General features: G+C 39.0%; 1 protein-coding gene across 3 annotated transcripts in view; it reads right to left on the bottom strand.

Annotated features, from left to right (window-relative positions):
* RXFP1 (relaxin family peptide receptor 1) overlaps positions 1-26089 on the bottom strand; it is a 93219-nt gene that overhangs the window by 22182 nt on the left and 44948 nt on the right. For all 3 annotated transcript variants that reach the window (XM_027833431.3, XM_043545909.1, XM_043545910.1), the window contains exons 3-8: positions 11907-12005; positions 8848-8953; positions 5165-5236; positions 2465-2536; positions 1232-1303; positions 197-268 (exon numbers count right to left, since the gene is read on the bottom strand). In XM_027833431.3, the coding sequence (XP_027689232.2) occupies positions 197-268; positions 1232-1303; positions 2465-2536; positions 5165-5236; positions 8848-8953; positions 11907-12005 (493 nt within the window). The remainder of the gene's footprint in view (positions 1-196; positions 269-1231; positions 1304-2464; positions 2537-5164; positions 5237-8847; positions 8954-11906; positions 12006-26089) is intronic.

Raw genomic sequence — 26089 nt, 5'->3', positions numbered from 1 at the left:
ACTCATGTACTTTAGCATACAAAAAGACTGAAAAAGCTAGGTTTTGGAGAGGGGTGGGGCTCAGTTCCCCCAAAATAAGCTCCTCTACTGGAGAGAGTTGACAATACAGCTTTACAAACAAACCTTATAAACACACATTAGTTTTTATCTATTCTCTTTTTTAAGTATTGCATTTAATCCATATTTCAATACCTACAGGAGAATAAGTGAGTTGAGTCCATGAAATGTTAGTGGAGAGATCTGATTGATCTTGTTATTTTCAATTACCCTGTAAATCAGAACAAAGTGTATATCAGACTGATACATTACTGGGGTCTGAAACTGAACAGACATTAGAAAAGATAATGTACCCTGAAGTGGCATTATTCAAATACCCATTTGAACTACATAAGAATATTGAATTAGTATACTATGATATATTGAGGTATAGTACTGAAGCTTCATCAAATGACATGGGAACTCTTTTTCCAATGCAGTTCACATGATTATTTGAAAGATATTTTTAAACTTAAAAATAAGAGCAAGTTTCTTGTCAACTTTTAAAATAAGGTCATCAGAACTTTAACTTTAACGGATGCATCCGATGAAGTGAGCTGTAGCTCACGAAAGCTTATGCTCAAATAAATTGTTTAGTCTCTAAGGTGCCACAAGTACTCCTTTTCTTTTTTCAAAGTATCAGTACATCAAAACATCCCTGAGACAATCCTGCAATTGAACATGCACAGTAAAAGTTTGTCAGTCATTCTTCATCAATCAGACAGATATGTAATTAATGCCCTTAAATCTCAATGTTATTTTTTTCAAATCCTACTGTCAGACGAAGCAGTAATATTGTCAGGATTTCATATTATGAATGTCATTTCCTCTGTGGGATGTGAAGCACCATATACAGGCAAAGGACTGTCCAAGAAATTCCATTCTGAAGTGCTCCATTTCTGTCACTTTGAAGTATCTGATTTATTTTATGTATTATTTTGTGTTAAGCAGTTACTTATTTATAACCATGCATACTACTGAAAAATAAGCTACAACAGAGCCATGAAAGTTCTAGGGCTCAATTCTGCTTCCAAAGTCACTGGGAGTTTTTATGTACTGGGAGTAGAAGGATTCCCTTAATTATCATGCTGTATACAAAGAAATGTTACATAGATAAAAAAAGATACAAATATTTCTTTGTGTTGCCTTAACTATTTCTTGAGAAAATCTATCCAAAACTAAGAACAGTACGTACAGCCACTCAAGCTTATGCAGATCTTCAAAGACACCAGGCTTTAAAAAGGTTATCTTGTTGTGACTCAGATACCTGAAACAAGATCAATTAAGATAAAAAACAATAGACTCTCTAATCAATGTTAGAGGAGTGAAGAAGAATTTTAAGATTTTCTTTTATTATTCCTAACAGTATTATTAAATTACATCCTCAAGAGATTCCATTGTTAACAATAAAAACATTTATCCTTGTGCGACTGTGATCACATATTGACCCTTTGTCTCTTTCAGGATGCTAGTGTTTGCCATGGTAGCAGCCTGGCATTCTGATTAAAGATATGGCTGCATGGACAACAGTGAAACTATGTCCAGTTGGAGCTTTTTGGCAATGATCATCTAGAACATTTTCATCTTTTCTATTAGAAAACACAGTAGGCTCTAACTACCCTCCTTGCATCAGAAGCATTTAGGGCCTGCTTCAGCTCCCACTGAAATGAATGGCAAAACTCCAATTGACTAAAATGGGAGCAACTTCACAGGTCATAGGTCATTAGGCATAGGTTTTAGATACTGGAATAACTGAAAAAGACTGAAAAATAAAGAGTGGGACTGCAAATTGTCTGAACTAGTAGTAATAATAAACGATCATAAAAAATTAGGGTGAAGAATACAAAGAATAAGGGTAATAACAGCTTTGGAATTTACCTTTTAAGTGATTTCAGTACATGGATTTATTTTTTTGTACAATCTCACTCATTGGCCAAAACTATTTTTAAATTAGAAAAGAGTCATCTTTTGTAAAATCTGCTGCACAATAAGAAGCAAGAGTCCTTTCCTTAAGTAATAGCTTCTCTACAGAAAAATAAGAGTTTTCAATTATCTCAAATTAAACATGGCAGCCCTACTGTTTTCATTCCTGGCTCATAATTCCATAATAACTCATTCCAGGATAGCGGGCATTTAAAATCACTGAGGTTTCCTCTTTTTCTTTCTGAAACAGCAAATTTTGGAGATAGGGACAGAGTACAAGATCCATGAAATATTTTAAGATTACTTTCCTGCCAAATAACCTTGCTACCATTTGTCCAAATCCTCTGAAGTTTTTAGTGAGAATAAGCGCTGAGTGAATTGAAGTTCAGAATTTGGGCCATTTTGGAATTATCTAAGGTCCACAATAACCGAGAGAGAAATGTATAGCTGTTTTCAAAAGTTCCCCCATTCCACATTGCTTCAGCATTGCAATGGTAATACTTACAGTTTTGTCAGGTTGTATAATCCTTTGAAAGCATATGCCGATACAGTTCTGATTTTATTATTCTGAAGATACCTAAGAAGATATAATAATGACAACAATTCATTCTGTAAAAATGCAAATGCAAAAAGATCCCCAAACTTATCAACTACATTTCAAACTAAGTACATATATTATTTAAAAGGATGCTGTCAAGGTGGGTAGGCCTTAAAATTAAACTCTCATGGCAGTTATTTCACATGGCTGGTCTTACCTTAAAGATTTCAAAAAGTGCATTTAAATTAAAAAATAACACCTTGCTGCAGTGATAATTCAAAATCAGCCAAAACAAACACCTGACTTGCTTTGCATTCATTGTAAATGAACCAGTGCATGCACGCTGCCTCCTGATTTCATCCCTAATCCTGCAATCTGATCTGTGTAAGGAGGAGACATTTATGCTTGTGCAGAGTCCTACTTTGTCAACAGGCATGCATGGGTGCAGGATCTGCCTCTGCAGATAAGACTACAGAACTGTTATAATGGAGTGCATGCAGTGATTTGTTTATATTGATGTATATAGACAGTTTTGGGGTTGATGTCATTCTAATAAGGCCTGCAGCAAAGGTCAATTACAACACTTTGCTGGAATTTCTATTTATAATATGGGTCAATTGTCAAAGGGTTGCATTTTCGGTAATTTAATCAAAATACATGATGAAACTTGCTGATTGTTGCTAACAAAGTATTATGCATACTTCCCCACCCCGCTTTTTGCTCCGTCTCCTTTGCAATTAATGAATTGAGGCAGAGGTGAAAGTAAGCCAGTACACCCCAGTACAGTGTACTGGTAAGAGCTGGTGCACCGTACCGGGACCGGCTTTCCCAGATGGCAATTTTAAAGCCCTGGGGTAGCAGCGGCGGGGCTGCAGCGGGGATTTAAAGGGCCCCGGAGCTTCAGCCGCCACTACCGCCCTGGCCCTTTAAATCCCCGCCGGAGCCCTGCTACCAAGGGGAGTGGTGGCGGGGCTGCGGAGGGGATTTAAAGGGCCGGGGTGGTAGCGGCTGCCGGAGCCCCAAGTCCTTTAAATCCCTGCCTGAGCCCTGCTGCCCGAGCCCTGGGGTAGCGGTGGTGGGGCTCTGGCAGGGAATTAAAGGGCCCCAGACCTCCAGCCACCGCTACCGCCCCGGCCCTTTAAATCCCTGCCTGAGCCCTGCTGCCCAAGCCCCGGGGTAGTGGTGGCAGTCGGGAGCCCCCAGGGCTCCTCAGTGATTTAAAGGGCCTGGGGCTCCACTGCAGTAGCGGCAGCTCGAGCCCTGGGCCTTTTAAATTTCCCCCGAGCCCTGGGGCTCCCAGCTGCCTCTGCAGCTGGTAGCTCGGAGGTGATTTAAAGGGCCCCGGGCTCCCAGCTGCCACTACTGCAGCTGGAGCCCCGGGCCCTTTAAATCAATATTTAAAGGGCCCGGGGATTTAAGGCCCTGCCTCTTCTGGTTAAGGCCACGCGTCTTCTGGTTGAGGACATGCCCCCTGCTCAGGACTCTGGCGTACTGGTAAGTCCTCTAACTTACTTTCATCCCTGAATTGAGTTTCAAAATATTACATACGGTATCATTACTTTTGGGGATAAGATGTTAGACTTGTATTTGATTTTAAAAAACATGCTTCCCTTCTCTATACAATATTTTCTTTGTTGTAAAAAAATAAACGTTTTCAACAAAATCAAATGAAGGATTCAATCCTGCTCCTGTTGAAATCAATGGGAGATTTGACACGGATTGCAAAAGAAACAGGATTGGATCCAAAAAGGTCTTATCAATTTGTGAGAGATCCCTTAGCAAACCCATACTTGTGAATCAGAAGGAAATTAAAGGAATTAAATTTTGTAAGCAAGTGTTTCATGTATACGTTTCATTTAATGAAACAAGACACTTTGTTTTCAGAACCTTTTTAGTTTGAGATCTAAATTGTACTTAAGTTTGTGAACACAAGATGGTGCTGCACAACCTCAGAATTCAAGTTAGAATCCAAGAATGTTCTAAGAAAAATATTATATGTCTTGAGCTGGCAACAATGATAAGTGGTCCTATGCTTTCACACTTTATTTCTCAGTTGTTCCTTATTTTTCATGATTCACCCTCATAAAAGGACTGAGATTTTTTAAAATAATGAAATGTATACAGAACATCTATAGTAATATACAAGAAATAGTTCAATCAAAAGGTTTTGGTCATGATATAAGCCATTTTGTGGTAGTAGTCACCAGCAGTCATCACCAAAAGGCTCAGAAATGTGATTTAAAAAAAAAAGGTTCTCAAAGACATGAATGAGTCTTTTTATGACAAGGAATGCCTTTTACTTTGCAAACTTTCAGAATACTGAATGAAACTGTATCCGTTTTCTTTCATTTCTTCTGATAGAATTGCTGTCTATTATAAATTTAATTTCTTTAAGACACAATAGATGTTGAGATCCACATTATTATTAGTTTTCTAATGTACAAAAAAATGATAAAAATGTCACGTCCAGAAAGTTTAACCTGTAAAAAAGGGATGGAAGCCACATCAGGCTATTTGAACAAAAATAACTTACATGATTGAAAATTTCAGCTAAAGGTAAGAAACAGTAGATTTTTTTAGTATAATCAGAGTTTTGTCAGTAAGCCATAAAATTGCCTTATCACAGTTTGCTCTTATTTAAGATTTTAGGTTAAAATGATTCCTTACAGGTTTTTAAGATCCTGGTACTTCTTGAAACTATCAGCAGAAAGCTTTCGTAACTGATTCCGTTTAAGGGACCTGTAATAAAAATAAAATTATTCTGTAAGTACACTAAGTAGGCCAAATTCATCCCCAGTATAACTCCACCAACTTCATTTTGATCTAATCAATTTGCACCATGTTTTAGTTGGCAGAAATTTCTATAATAAGTTAAATATTTCCAGTAAGGTTACCCTTATATGCCAGTATGTGTATGTGTGTGTTTTGAAAATTAAATGGAGAAGGGATTTTTTGTTGTATACCCTCCTCTCCTGCCTTTGCATCATATTAGATCACTGGAATCCATTTATGTCAATGGAGTTAAACCAGGGATGAGTTTGGAAGGAAAGGGTGGTTTAGAAGGGGGAAGGGTGTCACTTATCTTACATTTCTGGGCAGGATTTTGGTTTGATTTTTATAAGCACTGTTCCCTCCACCCCTTTCTATATATAAACTCATATCAGCTGCACATTATGCAGCCATTGAAAGATGCAATTAAAGTGGCAAAGCTAATCTTACTGAAAGAGCTTAAGGGTCTGTCTACACTGAAGCGGGAGGGTGTAATTTCCAGCTTGAGGAGATATAGCACAAACTCTGATCAAGCTAATATGCTAAAAACAGAAGCGTAGCTGCAGCAGGACAAGTAGCGGGAGGGGCTAGCAGCCTGAATACAGAGGGTTATGTATTCAGGTGGTTATCCCCTCCTGCTGCTTGCGCCACCGCGGCTACACTTCTATTTTTAGCATGCTAGCTCCATCATAACTGGTGTGGATATATCTCCTCTAGCTGAAAATCACACTTTCTGGCTCCAGGGTAGACATACCCTAACAATATCAGCCCAGGAATGAGAACTGCATGATTGATCAAAAAAAGGAGTACTTGTGGCACCTTAGAGACTAACCAGTTTATTTGAGCATGAGCTTTCGTGAGCTACAGCTCACTTCATCGGATGCATAGCATATCGTGGAAACTGCAGAAGACATTATATACACACAGAGACCATGAAACAAAACTTCCTCCCACCTCACTCCCCCGCTGGCAACAGCTTATCTAAAGTGATCCTCAAGTAGAGCCATTTCCAGCACAAATCCAGGTTTTCTCACCCTTCCCCCCCCCCCCCCACACATACAAACTCACTCTCCTGCTGGCAACAGCCCATCCCCCTTTGAAACCCCTCTTTATAATGCGCATATGTGTGTATATAATGTCTTCTGCAGTTTCCACGATATGTGTGTATATAATGTCTTCTGCAGTTTCCACGATATGCGCATTATAAAGAGGGGTTATTATCTGCACTGGACACTGGCTGCAAGTTGTGATGATCTAAGTGCTATCTTCTTAATGTTAAACTTTAAAGACCTATTGCTTGACCCAGCTGTGCCTCCATGGGTACATCTACACAGCCAGCAGCAGCCCATGGCAGCAAGCCTCAGGGCCCAGGTCAGCAGACTTGGGCTCATTCTACCACGCTAAAAACAGCTGTATATACAGCACTTTGAAGTTGCAGCTCAGGCTCTGAAGCCCACCCCCTTCCGCTTCGGAGCCTGAGTTCCAGCCCAAGTTGCAACATCTAGACAGCTACAATTAGTGCTGCAGGGTGAGCCCAACAAGCCTGAGTCTGTTGACCTAAGCTCAGAGGCTCACTGCTGCGGGCTGCATAGACATTCCGTAAAATGCCATGAGGAAGGTGAAAAAACCCACCAGACCCCTACCTGTTTGGTCCAATGGGAAAAATTCCTTCCTGTTATGGGCTCAGGGGAGGGAGGGCCATTTAGTTCTTGCACAGCCCCTACTCCCCCGCAATGTATTTAAATTCTCCAACTAGCCGGAGCAACAGGATTATGAAAAGCCTTGAAGAATTTAAATAGATGGGTGGAGGATCAAGAACCTCATAGAATATCAGGGTTAGAAGGGACCTCAGGAGGTCATCTAGTCCAAATCCCTGCTCAAAGCAGGACCAATCTCCAACTAAATCATCCCAGCCAGGGCTTTGTCAAGCCTGACCTTGAAAACCTCTAAGGAAGGAGATTCCACCACCTCCCAAGGTAACACATTCCCGGGCTTCACCACCCTCCTAGTGAAAAAGTTTTTCCTAATATCCAACCTAAACCTCCCCCACTGAAACTTGAGACCATTCCTCCTAGTTCTGTCATCTGGTACCACTGAGAACAGTCTAGATCCATCCTCTTTGGAACCCCCTTTCAGGTAGTTGAAAGCAGCTATCAAATCCCCCTCATTCTTCTCTTCTGCAGACTAAATAATCCCAGTTCTCTCAGCCTCTCCTCATAAGTCATGTGCTCCAGCCCCCTAATCATTTTTGTTGCCCTCCGCTGGACTCTTTCCAATTTTTCCATATCCTTCTTGTAGTGTGGGGCCCAAAACTGGACACAGTACTCCAGATGAGGCCTCACCAGTGCCGAATAGAGGGGAATGATCACGTCTATCTGCTGGCAGTGCTCCTACTTATACAGCCCAACATGCTGTTAGTCTTCTTGGCAACACTGTTGCCAAGCTCACTGTTGGCTAGACTTATCCCCCAGCCAATGAGAAGGCAGCAGACCTGAGGAACCTTGCTTGCTGCCACACATGCACTCTTACATCCCCCACACCTAACCTTCCGGGCACCATGTTATGTCACCTGCATTCCGTTCAAGATCGATCCCCAGTTGACTACATGTGGCAGCACATAGTAAAAGCATCGTGGATACCAATGTGAAATGGTCTGAATTTGTCAGACAGGAAACTGTTGCTTGGCTATCTGCACCTGCTCTCAATCTAATTAATGATGAGCCCAGAGCTGCATCACCACAGAGTCTGACTTGGTATCCACACCCTGTTGACAAATGGCATCATAGCCAACCCAAGACTTCAAAAATCAGAAGATAAATCTCCTAGGTTTGAGTTTATTTCTAACCTGAAATACACACAAAACCTACCTCCCAGAGCATATGCCTCTGTGCCCCACATGTCCATTAAAGAAACCACTGCAAGTAGGTTCATGTCCTGAAAATAGCAAGAAACTTTACAGAAAAATTTCTCAGGTGGGGATGTTTGATGCTGCATTTTGTTTCCCAAGTGGGAAGCACAGCTTCATACTTGAGTGTGTAAGCCAGGACCAATGGTCAGGCCACCCTCCAGATCTCTCTCAAATCTTAAATCTTGTTGTACTGACTTCTTATCATAAGATAGTGAGCAAAATCCCTACCTGTAAGCCCCTATTCATACAGGCATTTCCCTGCATTTCAGGTTATTGGTATAAGTAAAGGCTACTTGCAGGAGTAAGTGTTTCAGGATGAGGTCCTAAGCATGTGTGATTCACAGAGTTATTTCTCTTGCAGTGTTTCTTGATGCTGGTGAAATTGTACTCATCTGAGGCATTATTGCAAACAACAGCTGACTGCAGACTTACTATATTTCACACTTTGAACTGTGTTTTAATTTCTTTTCTCTTATTTTATGCAGGGATAATCTGTGTTTAAAAGCATTTTACTACAAGGCTTGTCAACACAGAATGATACTGTACTTTCAGTTTACACCAGTTTCAGTTAAACCAAGTGGCTCTAATTATAAGGGTATAATTATGAGATAGTCTGCAGAGTTGATATTCAGTGTTGTTCAGATAAAGAAGCTGCTTGTTTTGCTCTACTTACATCAGAGTTACGTTTGAAGAGACTGAAGGGACAGCGCGTAAATTGGCACCCTCACAGTCAAGCTCTAGCCCTCGGCACAGACATTCTGCTGGCACAGAGTCAACCACTGAATGAAGAGAAGATAGCAGTCATGGCAGAAGGTAGGTGATGGGATGGGAAGAAAAGAGATAGTAGAAAAATGGGTTTAGTATAACATGTCAGAGCACACTAAACAGAACTGGATAATGCTTTGATTTAAGGTTCTCAAGTACGCATTTAATTTAGATCTAGTAACACAGTGACTGATATAAATACAGATAATTAAAAGATTGGTAATGACTCCTGAATCCAGTACAATAGCATCACATTTAGAACACAACTTTGAGCTTGATATTTTGATTGTGGCCTGATATGGTGGGGAGGATGTTTTATCTGTCTTGGGTCCTATAACCCGGGTGCGGTACTGAGATGGTGGTGTGGAGTTTAGAAATAGTTCTAAGTTGCTAGTTAGATAATTTTTAGTTGCAAGTAACGGAACCTTGACATCTGCCTGATTTGCAAATGCAAACAGGTTTTGTGACCAAAAGCAGGTTGTGGTACATGAAGGACCAAAATGTCAGTGGTTTTACTGGTAGGTGTTGGCCCATGTGCAAAAAAAAAAAAAGCGCACCATTGCATGCCCATATTAAAGCACACATGTAACTACATGCACGAACAAACATCTAAATATCCATGTGTGTACATACATTTAGTAATTTTGTACATAAATACAGACAGGATTTTGCACATATTGTACATGGAGCATGTACATTTTAAAAAATATTGACTCACAAAATTCTATCATTTGCTCTAACAAATGACTGTCACAATCACGAGATGGGTTAGCTTGTCCATGGTGTTAGGTTTAATGGCACAATTTTGTCGCATGTAATGGAAAGCGTTGGATGTATAAAGAAGAACAAAAACATACATTTTGAGAAGATTTAGCAAACTTGCAGAATGGACAGCAGATTTTTTTTTCTATATTTTAAATTTCACATAAATGGCTACATTTTGAAAAATGGAGGCTTAAGGGCCATGCCCAAAAATGCAAGCACATGATTTGTGCTGCAGAATTGTGATTTCAAGGAGCAGTTTGACAATTGCACATTGTATTTGTCCAGGCAATCGCCTGATTTACATGCAACTGTGCTCTCACAGAGAGATTTCCCTCTTAAATTTTGGTCCTAAACAACGAGATTAATATAGTCCCTCACAAGAATGGCCAAACCTTTCCATTTTTTTCCAGCTCAGACACTACAGGCTTGTCTACACTTGAAACCGCTACAGTGGAACAGCTGCCACTTGCAGCTGCACCACTGTAGTGTTCAGTGTAGACACTTCCAAGTCTGATGGGAGGTGTTTTCCCATCAATGTAGGTCAATGTAGGTCACTGGTGTAGGTAATCAACCTCCCTGAGAGGCAGTCGGTAGGTAGGTCGATGGAAGAATTCTTCTGTCAACCAGTGCTGTCTACACTGGGGGTTAAGTCAGCATAACAAGGTCACTCAGGGGTGTCGGTTTTTCACACCCCTGAATGATGTAGTTGGGTCGACCTAACTTTTGAGTGTCGACCTGGCCTAATTTAGTGTTGAATTATCTATGGATAAGAATTGTAAGTTTTTACTTGCAAATGAGCAGACCAAATCTGAAAAAAATGTGCATTTAGGAATCTTAATTTAGCTTTACTCAATCTTTATACAACATATTTCACATCTGGCTCTTCAGTTAAGTCAGTTTGCACAAAACCACATTTTGATTAAAACTGACAGGCAATATCAAGATGCTTTTTCCTTTTAGTCCCTGTAGTTTGTACCGTCATTTATTCTTTGCACAGTTACAACCCTGATAATTTCTGTTTGTTTTGTTAGATTCTTCTATAACTGTTTGCATTTCCAAAGGATAAGATATTAGGAGTAGAGATTACTGCAGTGAGGGAAGGCGATCAAGCCTCTTGGCTCAGGAATTGAATTGTACAGTTCAGAGCCACTCAATAATAGATCTTTTATTTTTCAACAGTTTCCAGTGTGGAAAAAGTTAATCAAAATTTTTTTTGACAGAGTACATGTGAAAAAAATCATATCTGCTTCTCTTCATTCCCCATGATGTGAAGCTACCTGCTATACCTCCTTCTGTGGCTGGGATGCAAAACTCAATTATTGTGTCTTCTCTTAATCCTAGCTCTGCACAGAGCAGATAGTGAGGAATGAACCTATCTAATAAAGCATGACCGCACTGGCAAGAATGATGGGCAATATACTACCTCAGTTTAATGACTGTAACTCTCACTGAAGTCACTAAGGATTTAGTGCAGAATGTGGTATGATAATACAGTAGCAGGACCTCTGGCAATTGGCTGATTTAATCTGTTACTGAAATTATCACAAGAAAACGACAGGTACAACCCAAAAGACTTGATCTAAAAACTCCCAGATTTGAATTTGTTCAAAATCTGAATCTGAATTTTCCATTTTGGTGCCATATTTACTGATAATACTTCATAGCAAATTGCTAATCAAAATTATATTAGGAACCTGTATCTGTTTCCTTTTCCTCTTTGCAGTATCTGAATGGCTTACAAATTTCAAAAGACGCATGTAGGATCTGAGTTTCTCCCTCTCCCAGGAGGAGGGGATTTTTAAAAAATATTTATGTATGTATATATTTTGATGGGTGGATATTGTAGGAAAGCTAGGCTGATAATTTTTTCTTTTTTACATTTTGTTCTGAAAGATGTGGGGTTTAAGTCATTCCACTTTGTGCATCTCTCTAAGAATATATATTGTCCTCATAATTGGTTTATCTGTGATGTTTCTAATGGAGGAATTAATCTTTTTCAGAGAGCAACTTCACTGTAGCCTGAAAGTCACTATTAATGGACTTAAAATTTGCATAAATGCATCGAAACTATATGAGATTTTCAATCTATTTCACTATAAATGGAATGACATTGCATCTGAATATGTTGTAAGAAGATTTCCCAGAAGGAAGTATGTTGCACTCACTGTACTAATCACATGAATAACTCCTGTTAGTACTTACAGCACTCTGATGTCTTTACCCCAAAAGCATGTGAGGAAGTCATTTCATTGTATTTTGCAAAATACTTATCAAATTGTTGAGACCATCCATTGTTGTCTCCTAAGAAGAAATCAGAGAAGGCATGTTATATCAAAACAAAAACAAAACAAACAAAAAAACCTTCAAAACATTTCCCATAGGTATGATAGATAACAGGAACTTCATTAAATTTGGTTGTACAATCCTTTGCACACACAGACACACACAGGTTAGGAATTATGTGCATTTTGCAGGAAAAATTTGTTCTACCTTACAGAATCCCAGCATTTTGGTGTGACTCTTGTGACAAAGAAAAAAAAAGTCTTAAAACCCCAATTTTCCCTCAAGCAAAGCTAATCATATGACAGAATCCTAAAAATGAGAGGTAAAAAGAGACCTATGAGGTCATCTGTTCTTCTTTCTACCAGTGCAGGCTTATCTCCCCGCCGTATATTCTCAAGTGCTTTGTCCAGCTTAGTTTCAACGACTCATATGATGGGACTTCCACAATTTTTTTTGGAAGACTGTTCCACACTGTAATAGACTGCATTGTGAGGAAATGTTTTCTGATATCCAGCCTTAATTTCTCTTTGCTCAGTGTCTAGGTCAAGGTTATATGTGCAGTACTTTTGGGGACAAGTTATGAGACATATTCAAACCAACAAGCATAACCTAAGTTCACCATACACTTTAAAGCAACATTCAACACCACTGTCTGAAACTAGTTACTGTGCAGCTCTTTCAACTTCTTCCCACAACTAGGGACTTCCAAATATGGTGATGCCATGCAACCAGAAGAGCACTGTTTCTTTGGAAGACTTTCACATATAGTTGTAAATAATGTTTTCTGGTCAAGTCAAAACCTAATAAAGAAGACAGAGGCACACTGCTAATAAACAGGAAATGGAGTTGACTTCCCTGTTAAAGTTGCTTGTGTCAAAGTTTCCATTCTAAGACGGATTTTGACTTTTCTTTAACTTTTTCAAAAAACTCCCTTTGGCCTAAAATTTTTCATTTGGATCGATTTGGACCAATATCACAAACGATGCCACTAATTATGAAGATAGCCACTAGCTGGAGATTCAGAAATGTCAATGGTAATTTAAAGTGTTACTTCTAAATGCAACTGTGTCTTCACTGTTAGAAACACTTCTTGTGTTATGAGCTTTACAATGATTATTCTTAGCCAAATGATTGCAGTTTTTTTCTAAGAGTCATGAATCTCCATGAATGGACTCTCTTCCTCCCAAATTTTATAATTTAGTGTATACTTGATACCATTCATCGTGGAAGCATTTAATAAAGCTTTATAATCAAAGGGCCATGGCTACATTTATCAGTTTGGTAATATTGAAAAAGGGAAAAGACCAGAGGTGAAATTTACTTACCCAGATATAATTTTTCCTTCTCTGAAGTGGGCATCTGAGTTATTCCTCCTCATCTTCCAACTATGGAAGTGCCTTATTTTTAACCTCCACTCTCCCACCCACCTTTCTAGTTTCACAACGCAGTGCCAACAGGAGGAGTTGTTCAGAAAACTGATTACTGTCCGAAAATGATGAATTCCATTTCGTAAATGTTTTTGATGTTTTGACATGTTTCATTCCAACATAGAATGACAGTTTTAATTAAAAGGATAGAGTATAACCTCAAGATAGCCAATAGCTCAGTGATTAGGGCACTCACTTAGGATGTGGGGGACTCAGGTTCAAGTCCCTTCTCTACTTGATCCAGACAGTGGAGTGCCCTAACCATTGGGATATAGAGTTAGTCTCTTTCTGGCCTGATGAATGTTTACTTATTTATACAAAGTGAACAGCCTCAAGTGGAAAGACTGAGAGAGAGACGAACTGTAGAACCCAGAACTTAGGGCACTACGTTCAAGGCCCTGTTCCAAATCCAGGAGAGGAAGGACCCACATGAGTGTCCTAATAACTGAGCTATTCTATGGTGGATTTTTTCATTTGCTTGTTTTGACCAGAAATTCCATTCTAGACCTGAGAAACCTTCTGAACAATAGTCTGATACGTTTCTGTAAAAAGTTTTGGTTTTGACTAATCCATATTTTCTGATGAAAGAATGTTTATTCATAACATTCCCAAGCTGCTCTGCTGATTACCTCTATAGTACCCCAGTTAACTTCCTGAGCTGAGAAAATGAACTATACATTCTGATTAATAAATATTAGTAAAGATTAGCCATCTCCAGCTAGGCTACCATTATATTAATTACAATTATATTATATTATATTATATTATATCCACTTATTCATTTATTATACAAAAACGGAAAAGAAGACTTAAGACAAAGCAAGACCCCAACATTGCCGCTGTTGGAGTCAGCCCTGACTGCCATGTTTCACCTGGGCCTGGAGCACCAAATAGGTGGGGAATACTGGCTTGGAGATTTTGCAAAGCCAGCTCCTGCTGCTGAACTTCTACCCCAAATAGGACAATGCTAGCCTGCCACATTGCTGTAAAAGAGGCAAAACAGTGTTCTATTGTGCACTTGGGCCACAGTCAGGAGCCCTTTTGATCTTAACTGGGCTGGTACATGTCCACGTTTTCTCTTCAAATGCCATTTTCCTGCAGACAACTCTTCTCAAAAATCCTCTGTATACCAGGGGGATACCAAGAAGGGGGAGGAGAATAATAAATGAATAGATATTAATAATAAAAACAATGGGAAGGGCTCTTGCCTTGAGTCAGAGAAAGACCTAGAGGAATCTCCTGCCGCTTCAAGGCAGAAGTGAAATACTGGGAAGTTAGAGAGGTACTCAGGTCTCTGAATCATAGAACCATAGAATATCAGGGTTGGAAGGGACCTCAGGAGGTCATCTAGTCCAAATCCCTGCTCAAAGCAGGACCAATCTCCAACTAAATCATCCCAGCCAGGGCTTTGTCAAGCCTGACCTTGAAAACCTCTAAGGAAGGAGATTCCACCACCTCCCAAGGTAACACATTCCCGGGCTTCACCACCCTCCTAGTGAAAAAGTTTTTCCTAATATCCAACCTAAACCTCCCCCGCTGAAACTTGAGACCATTACTCCTAGTTCTGTCATCTGGTACCACTGAGAACAGTTAAGATCCATCCTCTTTGGAACCCCCTTTCAGGTAGTTGAAAGCAGCTATCAAATCCCCCTCATTCTTCTCTTCTGCAGACTAAATAATCCCAATTCTCTCAGCCTCTCCTCATAAGTCATGTGCTCCAGCCCCCTAATCATTTTTGTTGCCCTCCGCTGGACTCTTTCCAATTTTTCCACATACTTCTTGTGGTGTGGGGCCCAAAACTGGACACAGTACTCCACAGTACTTCACAGCTTCACTGACTGACACTGCACTGTTAAGCTAGGAAGAGAGTTTGAAAAAAAAATTAAAATGCTTCCATGCTTGTAAAATGAGGAATAACCCAGTTATAATAGATCACAGAGCACCAGGGAGAAAATGCCAGGCACCATTTCATTTTAGGATGTGGATTATAAGTGGATTGAAGTGTTGGCTAGCAGCATGACTTTTATAAATATTAATAAGGTTATAGGTGAGGATCAGACGGGCTTCCTCTATAGTCGGTAGAGGTTAGTGATCATTATATGTTATAAATGTTTCCTGGGCCACTATGGGCGCTCCATGATATTCTTTCATGGAGACAGGCTTTTGGGAGTAGGTGCTGTGTGGGGATTTCTGTTGTGGTTCAGAGGACTGTGAATGGAGGATGCATTTATTCTGTTCAGGATATAATAACCATTAGGTGATAATGGCTAGTGGCCTTTTGCCTGCATGATTTATGTTGTGGTAGGAGATCAGACAGGATTATCTGTTGAACCTTATTTTGTAATAACTCCTGAGCACTTGGTTGCCAAACTGAGCATTGACTGGATAAGTAGCAGAAAAACATCATTGGCAAGATTTTCAAAGAGTTCCACACCCAATCTGGCCACTTATGCAGGTGCCTGAAGAGGAACAGAGCTCTTTTGAAAATCTGTCTCTAGGAGGCCATAATTCCTGTCCCCTAGTTAAGGTTGTAGGGAGGCTTCCCTTATTACTACTATTTTTGAGTCCATTCCTCTAAATGGAGAGACTCCATTGACTTTTATTTGCAAGATCAGGGTCTTAAATGAGGGTGGTTGAGCCTACTATACAGGACTGGAATCTGCTGCTATTACTGGACTGTATTTTTACCGAGAGGAGGGATGATTGAGATGGGAGATTAAAAGGATCTTTTTGTCGATGATTTTAAAGAGGTATGTCAGTTTTGCATATTTCTGGTGCACTGTCACAGGCATGGTGGCGCTGCAGCACACCTGCATCAGCTTCTTCTCACCAGGGTTTTCTACCTCTTCCAGGGATTCATGTGATTCAGCCCTCTGGATAGGTCACTCTCAGAGTTCAATCCTTTTCTGGGGTAATAAAAGTCTAAACAAACAAAAGGTTCTTCCACCCCCCCTTGAGCCACTCTTCATCCCACCCTCTAGGCTCAGTTGTCAGCCCTTTCTGGGCTTTCCTTAAGTCTTGCTGGCTTGGGATAGAGTGCTGACTCCAAGACAGCTTCCCTGGAGCCTCTAGCACACTCTCAGCCTCCCTCAGTGACCTTGTAGTCTTCTCTGTTCTGGGACAGAACTCTAACTCCCCGGCTGCTTTGCTCCACTTCTTCCACACCCTCCTCTAGGGCATTTCCCAAGAGTCCAACTTCCTTCTTACATTTCCTCCTCTATATACTGTTCTCTGCCCTTTTATGAGGCCCTGCAGTCTTTTTTTCCCCCAGGCCATCACCTGACCCCAATTAGTCCTGTCCCCTTAAGCAGGTAGGCAGCTAATTATGGCACAGATGGGGCTAATGGAAGAGGGCTAGCCCCAGGCCTCTTGGCACTTAAAGGGACAGGCCACCCTGTTACATGCACAGTTGTACTAAGTAAACACTTTTCACTCAGGATGCAGTCTCAGAATACTTTTGGGCTTCCTAAACACAGCAGTACCAGCATAGGAACACTTGGTAACTTAACCATTTAGTTGGATATTTTGAAATATTGTTGAAAACCATTTGTTCTGGTGTTAAAATATACAAACAACCCTAACACCCTGCCCTCTTCTAAGCCAGCAAAGACATAGGGCCAGATTCCCAACTACATCGAGGAAGCTGTTCGCCTCTCTACTTCTTAAGGCCAAACAGGGAGATATGCTTTATCTCATTTGACAGAGTTTGAGAAATTTTGCCAAATGGCAAGCTGCCCACTGTGGAGTGCGTATGTATATGGAATGTTTATAGACAGTCAAGAGGCAGTCATGCATGAGTGTAGTGTAATAAAAGGGGAGGGTTCCAGTCACAGATTAAAAGGAAGTCAGATGGGCTCCCATACATATTACTTTGCACTGGTACAGCCCAGATTTCCTAAGCTTTCTGGTGTCAACTGATTGAAAATACTGGGCTTTTCTTCCGGCTCTTCTGGTCCTGGTTTCTACAAGCAGTGAAGAGGCATGGAAACATTTAAAAACAAACAAACAAATACAAAGGAAAAAAGTTAGCCAAACTTTTCTGAGCTTCAAACAATTGATCTGATTTAGTTTGGTTAAAGTTTTGCCCAATCATAGATACACACCCTTTGTAAATAACTATATTTAATAGAAGGACTAAGTCAGGTACAGCATATCGGAGACATAAATCACATGGTGGTCATTTAGAGTTTATGTTGTTTGAGTCTGATCTTTTTACACACCAGTAAGAAGAGGTTCTTCAACAACTTTCAGAAATGATTAATTATACTACTGGCCCACTGATTACAGATGCACATTTTGGGGAGTTCAGTTCAGATGACATGATTTTCCTGAGCCAATTCTAAAATAGGTTCTATTGGGTGTACTTCTGGCAAAGCGAGATTTTGAGACAATGAGACACCAGCATATCTTCTCTGATGTGGAATAAGTGAAATGAGTAATTGACAATGTCTTACCCTGGAACACTGCAAAAATCTATGGTCCGTTAGATGGATTTACATTGTGTTGATTACCATTTATGTATTAGTGTCATAGAAGATAAATACGGACACTAATTCTGACAAATTACAGATTTGAATAAATACATATGACAAATCCACGAAAATATCTCCCAAATCCAAGAAAATATCAATTAAAGATACACAATGAATTGTTTAGAATGGAACTTACAACATGAATTCTGTATACAAGAATTCCTGCTCTTTGAACTGTAGCCTGATAGGTATCTGTAAACAGGCACTATACTTATCTTAAGGTGTCAGGCAACTGCCTGCAGATCTAAAAGGCCTCATACCAGCACGTGATTTTGTCTTTGCTATGGCTGGTGTGGGATATGTTCCTTTCTGATAACCATTTCAGTACATTTTCTCCTACTATTAAGAAATGCATCAAGGTATTTCATGGTCAGAGATATCTTTAATATGGTCAAAGTTGTTCCATACTTACACCTTTTCCACTATTGGCCCACAATGATAAACTCCAATAATTTGGTCCTGAGCCTGTAGCCTTACTTGCATTGGGTGAAATTCTAACTCGATTGACTTCAGTGGGGCCAGGATTTCAACCTTGACTTTAATGGGACTACTTTCATAAAGACTGCATGATTAGACCCTCAGACTATACACATTAAGGCCTGGCCCATATTAGAAAATATGCACTAGTTTAACTAAACTGACTTTAAACCAGTCTAGTGGGCAAACACATAATGTAGATGCACTTAAATCAGTTTAACCCTCACTTAAATCAAGTGAACTTAATTCAACAAATTTCTGACCAATTTAAGCAAGAGTTAGGCAGGTCTGAGTGCATCTTCATTAGGTTTCAGAGTAACAGCCGTGTTAGCCTGTATTTGCAAAAAGAAAAGGAGTACTTGTGGCACCTTAGAGACTAACCAATTTATTTGAGCATAAGCTTTCGTGAGCTACAGCTCACTTCATCAGATGCATACTGTGGAAAGTATAGAAGATCTTTTTATACACACAAAGCATGAAAAAATGGGTGTTTACCACTACAAAAGGTTTTCTCTCCCCCCACCCCACTCTCCTGCTGGTAATAGCTTATCTAAAGTGATCACTCTCCTTACAAATGTGTATGATAATCAAGTTGGGCCATTTCCAGCACAAATCCATGTTTTCTCCCCCCCACACAGACCCACTCTCCTGTTGGTAATAGCTCATCTAAAGTGATCACTCTCCTTACAATGTGTATGATAATCAAGGTGGGCCATTTCCAGCACAAATCCAGGGTTTAACAAGAACGTCTGGGGGGGGGGGGGAGGTGAGGAAAAAACAAGGGGAAATAGGTTACCTTGCATAATGACTTAGCCACTCCCAGTCTCTATTCAAGCCTAAGTTAATTGTATCCAATTTGCAAATGAAGAATTCATTTGCAAATTGGATACAATTAACTTAGGCTTGAATAGAGACTGGGAGTGGCTAAGTCATTATGCAAGGTATCCTATTTCCCCTTGTTTTTTCCTACCCCCCCACCCCCCCGACGTTCTTGTTAAACCCTGGATTTGTGCTGGAAATGGCCCACCTTGATTATCATACACATTGTAAGGAGAGTGATCACTTTAGATGAGCTATTACCAACAGGAGAGTGGGGTGGGGGGAGAGAAAACCTTTTGTAGTGGTAAACACCCATTTTTTCATGCTTTGTGTGTATAAAAAGATCTTCTATACTTTCCACAGTATGCATCCGATGAAGCGAGCTGTAGCTCACGAAAGCTTATACTCAAATAAATTGGTTAGTCTCTAAGGTGCCACAAGTACTCCTTTTCATCTTCATTAGGGGGCTTGCAGCAGTTTAGTACTGATTTAAATCAATTTAATTATATCAGTGCAACTTTTCTAAAACAGACAAGCCCTAACTTACAAATGATAAATATCTTCTTAGTACCAGTACTGCTCTGATAAATCTTGTATAAGCATGAATTCTCTCTCTAATTTATATAGTGATCCTTTTAATCTGTATAAAATGATTCTGTTTTCTATTCTGTTCTTCAGTACAAATCTATTTACAATTTATGAACTAACTATGGTGTGAAAAAATAAAATAATATTTGAAAAATATCCTTTAATATAAAAGCTGCTGTTACTTAAAAGTTCCCCCACTGGTGTGTCTGTTCTCTGAAGATCAAAACAGACATAAAATCAATTGAAGTATGTCATGACTGACTGTGCATGTCTATTATGTATTAACTGTTACACATCATTATTAACCTTTGTTCATAACTTTTTAAAAAAATCACTGTATTTTAAAAAATGGACATGGCCAAATTCTGCTGTCATTTTCACCAATGTAAATCTGGAATTACTTCAGTGTGATCATTCTGGATTTACACGTGTGTGAGTTACAGCAGACTGTGACACGACTTGCATATGTGAAAAGATTACATAGGAGTCTGATATTCTGATCTTTCGTCCGGTGTTTGCCACTAAGTATCTCTCAACTTCCAAATGTTTATTTTTTGCTCCATAAGCATATACGTAATTTCCAACTCAAATAACAAATGTAGGTTCTAAGGCTGGATAGTTTCATATAATCTTAAATCTCTGATTTTAATTTATATTATGATGGGGAAAATTATTGTCTGGGATAGATGTGACACAACTAACAGAACTGTGAAAATAATTATTCTTATTTTTGATTGAACATACAAAAATGGCAAGCTTGTGTGTGATGTGATGAAGCAGAAACAAAAATCATACAAATCTCTCTATCCCATATGGAAAATTGAGAAGTGTTTAATAAAAAATAATAACCTTTGCATAGATGTTTTCAAACATCCCAATCAGGTTTATATACCCATTATAGAAATCTACAGGACAGTTCAGAGAATCTATGGAAATTACATAATTCTCTGTTAAATTGTATAGGCTTTTAGAGGAATTTCTACTAACATTATTACATTTCTATATAATTATATTGGTTTAATCCTATTCAGTTTTACAGGACCTTTTCATAAGAGATGTAATATGCAGTAAGTCTTATTAAAGAGAAAAGGCCCATGAAGGGTGCTGAGCACCTGCTGACCACACTGCTCAGAGTTGGTAAGCTAGGTCCACATTTTTACAAGTGTATTTGCAATACACTTGGGAGAGATTTTCAATGGGACTAGGGTACATTACTCCTTCAGACTCCTTTGAACATTCCAGTCTATGTCTGCCATTAAATATCTGATTTGATGAGCTGTAGATAGCACTAAGAACTGCCACATGGGGGACCTAAATTTAGGACCTGAGCATGGTCCCTCATTCACAGGACTGTAAAGTCCAGGAGCATTCTAGTAGTAATACAGGTAATCATAGAGGAATCACCTTGCATCACTTTCTCTCTCTTCCCTTTGCTTCCTCTAGGGAGTCATTTTAAATTTAAGCTGAGTGCTTGTGTTTGTTTCAGTGGCCTGGAAACAAGTGGCTATGACACCATATTTTCTAGAGAAGAGAGTACACACTGCAAACAATCACGGCCTAGCTGCCAAAAAACAATGTTGTTGAATTACAAGGAAAATTGGCCAGCAACCATATTTCTAAACACTGAGAAGATTGCTGTCCTCAATACAGTTCCGGCTACCCAATTAAATATAATGACCCTGTTTATGAAAAAAGTATCATTTACATAGTTAAGTTGTGTTCTTTCTACAGTTCTCTTATAGAGCCCAATAAGTGGAGTGCTAGCCAGATGAGTAACAGTAGTCATTATTTTCTTAATTCAATGTTCCATTCATAATGGAAAAGTCCAGTTTACCCAACTACCAGTTAGTTTGTACCTACAGGTTAGGCACAGTATGGACAGATTCTTGCATAAAAATAAAATGTTTTTAGAAAATGCTTATTTTTAATAAATAATAATAATAATATTTTATATGTGTATCTATTAAAATACCATCCTGAACGGTTCTCAAGTGATTTACCTATATATATACATATGTGTGTGTGTGTGTGTGTGTGTGTGTGTGTGTGTGTGTGTGTGTGTATATATACACATATACACAGAAGTCACTTCAGCAACCATTTCTGAGCTGGACCACAACAACTATGTAACAGTGCAAAGCAACATTCCACGACAGTTTTAGACCTTAAGTTCTAGAATTAAAGTTCAAGGAGAATGCAGGTAGATGTTTACAAGAACTTGTAAACTGAAAGAAGACAAGATGCTGGGTGTAACATTCCCACTGTTGTGAAAAGTGGCACGAGAGCTTTCCACAAGACAAGTGATCAGAGCCTTGGTTTTACATCTCACCTGGAAAAGGGCACCTCCAGTGCTCCCTATCACTGTGCTGGGTACTTATTCAGTACTGTCTTTGAAGAATGTCTCATCATGAATAACAAACAGTACTTCTTGAAGCCTCGGGACTTTCCCCATAAGTCTCCCAGTTCACATAAGACATGATCCTGTGCTCATTAAGTCAATAGTAGTCTTTCCATTGACTTCAATGGGCTTTGGTCCAGGCCCATAGGCAACAATATTTTGTGAGAAATGAGGTGATAACAACCAGGGTGGCATGGTTGCAGACTTTATATTGGTCTAAGCATTCACATTTTGATTTAAAATGGTAGAGTATTAATTAAATGTGTACTAACAGTAATGACCTTTCTAGTTGTTTTTAACCACAATATGTATCTTTGGGTATTACTAAGCCAGGATGAAAGTTTCAAAGCATGCAACATTCATAAAACAGAAAAGGCAGAGAAATATGCATCCATGTGATTTTAGAGCCTGTAACTACACTAAAGGGTGCTGATAAAGAGCACTATGTATAGAAGAGACAAGCCAACGGGTTTTGAAATGGAACTGTGGAAAATGCCACATAACATTTGCACTGAAACTCACAAGTATCATTTTAGGGCCTCAGCTTCAGCATTGCTAACTTCAGTAGGAAGCAGGAATGCTAAATATCTTTCTAAATCATGCCCTCAGTAATGAAAATTGTATGTACTGAAAAAAGATAGGATTTAAACTATTTTACAGTAGAGATGGGCCAAGAATGTTTTGTTTTGATTCAGATAAGGATAGTTCAGGTTCAAAGCTGAAGCAGGCTAAGTTTCATGCTCGTATTAAAAAATGTTGAATGTTTGTGAGCTGTTCTTACAAAGTTTTTATCTTATGATGGAGGAAAATCTCATGAGACCAGCCATTCTGATTAAACTTCTTCCATATTTAGCTGCATATGAACTGGATATAGAAGCTAGAGCCTTTCCAGTTTTGGACCTAACCCAGACTCAAAACAACTGAGGTAACTTCACATGCAGGGATTTGAATCAAAGTACCACTGAAATTTGGTGGAAGCGGGTATTTGGATTTCAGGCTGATTACTATTTTAAAGCCACGGTGAACAAACCATTTAGATTATCCAGGAAAACTATTGGTGTATTATGGTTAAATGTGGATGACAGATATCAAGAGATCACAGAGAAGAAATTTAGGGGAATTCAAATCACACAGCAACATAAAACTTTACCATGCTAGGAGCTGTTTCAGAACTACAGCTCTTGCTGTACCAGGTAACTTCATTTTCCAAATTACAATCAACAAGAATGGAAGGTTAGATATGGGATGGTAACTTGCTGCATCTGCTGTTTGCAATGGGGTTATTTTTTACATAAATCAGGAAAGATGAGCTATTATAATGGCTTTTAGAAAGTCTACACTTAATCGAGTATGAATGAGAATAATGAGAGTAATCACAAGAATCAACAAATCAAGGTATTCAGAAGTGTTTTTGTAAACTTAGGAAGCTGATTGGTAAGTGTATTGTTGTCAAGAACAGTTTGGGTTCCTGGGGTAGGTAGGTTCATTTATCATTAGAAAAAAGACACAACACAGATCCAAGAGACAGTGTATAAATAGTTCTTATTCCCCTTGAACAAAGAAGGTACGATAATAAAGCAGAAAACTCCCAACAGCTCTATATTTGTGATCTCTGGCCAAAACTGTTTTTCAAACTCTTTTCAAATTATTTTAGTTTTGTGATAATCCCATCTCCAACATACTAAATGCCTTTGTCCCAAATCCATCACTCAAAATCAAAATTCTTTATTGGGATATAGTTATATACTATATATATATATATATATATATAGAGAGAGAGAGAGAGAGAGAGAGAGAGTTATATAAGTAAGTTATATGTTGTTAAAGTATAAAGGGAACAAAAGACTTCATGTCTTTATCAGAGGTAAATACAATACAATAAGCATCTCCCCACAACCGGGCTTTACATGCGCTCAGGGTTTAATCCCCTTGTTCATTTCGGATTCATTGGCAGATTGCTCCACAGCATGATGGCTGTCTCTCTCTTTTCTCCTCAGATTAAATGCCAAGAAGTGTGGAGGCCCTTGGTCTAACAGAGGGATCCATTTCCAACTTCAAAGAAAGTGCAGTTGGATGAATGGTCCCACGTTTTAATAGACCAGATTTAAAATCATGACATTTTTATGCACAGATAAGCTGTCCCTGGCCCAGGATCAAATTCTGTTAATCCCGGGACTCAGGCACATATAATTTTGGGGAGCAATTGCACATTTTGTGGAAGGTAGAGAAAACATTTATCTAGCAGGCTATTATTAAGAAAATGGTGGCTGTTTGAAGCAACTCAGGGGTGTGGGATTTTAGAAAATGATTCAGGAGCCTGATTAGTGGATAGAGGGCAGGTGAGGCAGTCAAAGATTCATCAGATATTTATTTATGACATGACCTTGCAATTTGTCATAAGGTTCTGCCATGTATTACACAGCTATCACCTAAACACACATACACTCCCATTAAGCTGATGAAACACACATTGATTCTATAAGAAACTAAGTGACAAATACTAAAGAAAGTAGGACCAGAAGCACTGTTGTTCTGGTCTAGCATTAGTAATTCTAATTTCATGCGATTCATCCTTAAGTAGATTGGCTGCACCAGTGGTGTTTGGGTATCTTCCTTGAAATGCAGTTGAATAGTTAAATATTGATCCTACATTCTACAGTCCTCTCCTATATCTTGAGTAGTGTATTAATAATTGTGGTATTGTATAGCAGTTGCTCTTTTGTATTGATTTAGTGTGTATGAAATACTGTAAATCTGTTTTAAGTATAATGTCTAGAACGAAACTGGTATAGCATGTGCTGGGAAGACAGCGGACAGTATTTGTTGTCATGTTGTCACTATCTTTTATCTTAGTTTCATCCAATATTCATACTGTACTGATATTCAAGTGAAATCCTGTTCCAATACTTTAATTCACATAGCAGCACATGATTTTTTAAATTGCACAGCAGCTAACCATCAACAATTCATACACATCAATTAGCTAAATAACAGAACAGATTCAATAAATTCTGTTCAGAACCTCCATTCCAAAATCTCATCTACAGAAGCTGCAGGACCAAGCCTTGTAGTCAGAAAACAAGAAAAGTTTTTTTTTTTCTCCTGAAAATGGTCGTCTTTTCTGGAAAAGCTGAGTGAAGAACCGGAATGTAGGACAATTTATCAAACTTGCTGCGCTGCCTGCCAACTTGAGTTTTAATTAAACTCATGCACAGCAGGGTGCTGGAATTATTACCACTTGCACACACTTCCTGTGTTTGTTACTAGTTTCACCGGCAGCTCCAAATAAAATACAGCATGTAGGTCAAACTGTTCAGCATCACCCTTAGCCTTTTAAAAAGGAACTAAAAGCTTCTGGAAACAGCTGGCAATGGGCAAAATAGTCCTGACCATAAAATATCTTTGGAATGCTCTGAGCTACTGTGTTTTAACATTAGAAAAACGTAACATAAACACTATTTGAGTTAAATCATCAGGATCTTGCAGCAATAGGGGCATTGAGCTAAATTAATCCCTGGTATTACTACTTTGCCTTTAAAGGAGTTTTTACACTAGGGATGAATATGGTCTTATGAATACAGATATGTCAAGCAATTACTTCCAGTGTCTGAAACCCAATGAATATTTTACAATTTATGACAAAAATTATAAAAATACACTTAAAATAAAACACTTTCAAGTTCTAATGCAGAGCGCATGAATATTTACAAAACATTGTGATTTTTTTGCAGGGTTATTATCTGGATTCTATTTGTTTACATTTTTTTTTAAGTAGAGTTCATCCCCATTATTATGGAATGTTCCAGCAGAATGAAAGTTAGTCTCCACACCAGCCATCTGGGAGCCCTCAACATTCTCTGA

The sequence above is a fragment of the Chelonia mydas genome, chromosome 4, assembly GCF_015237465.2.
Source record: "Chelonia mydas isolate rCheMyd1 chromosome 4, rCheMyd1.pri.v2, whole genome shotgun sequence".
In the NCBI taxonomy this organism is placed as follows: domain Eukaryota; kingdom Metazoa; phylum Chordata; order Testudines; family Cheloniidae; genus Chelonia; species Chelonia mydas.
Note: the sequence above shows the minus strand (reverse complement) of the source record. Positions and strands in the feature narration are given on the sequence as shown.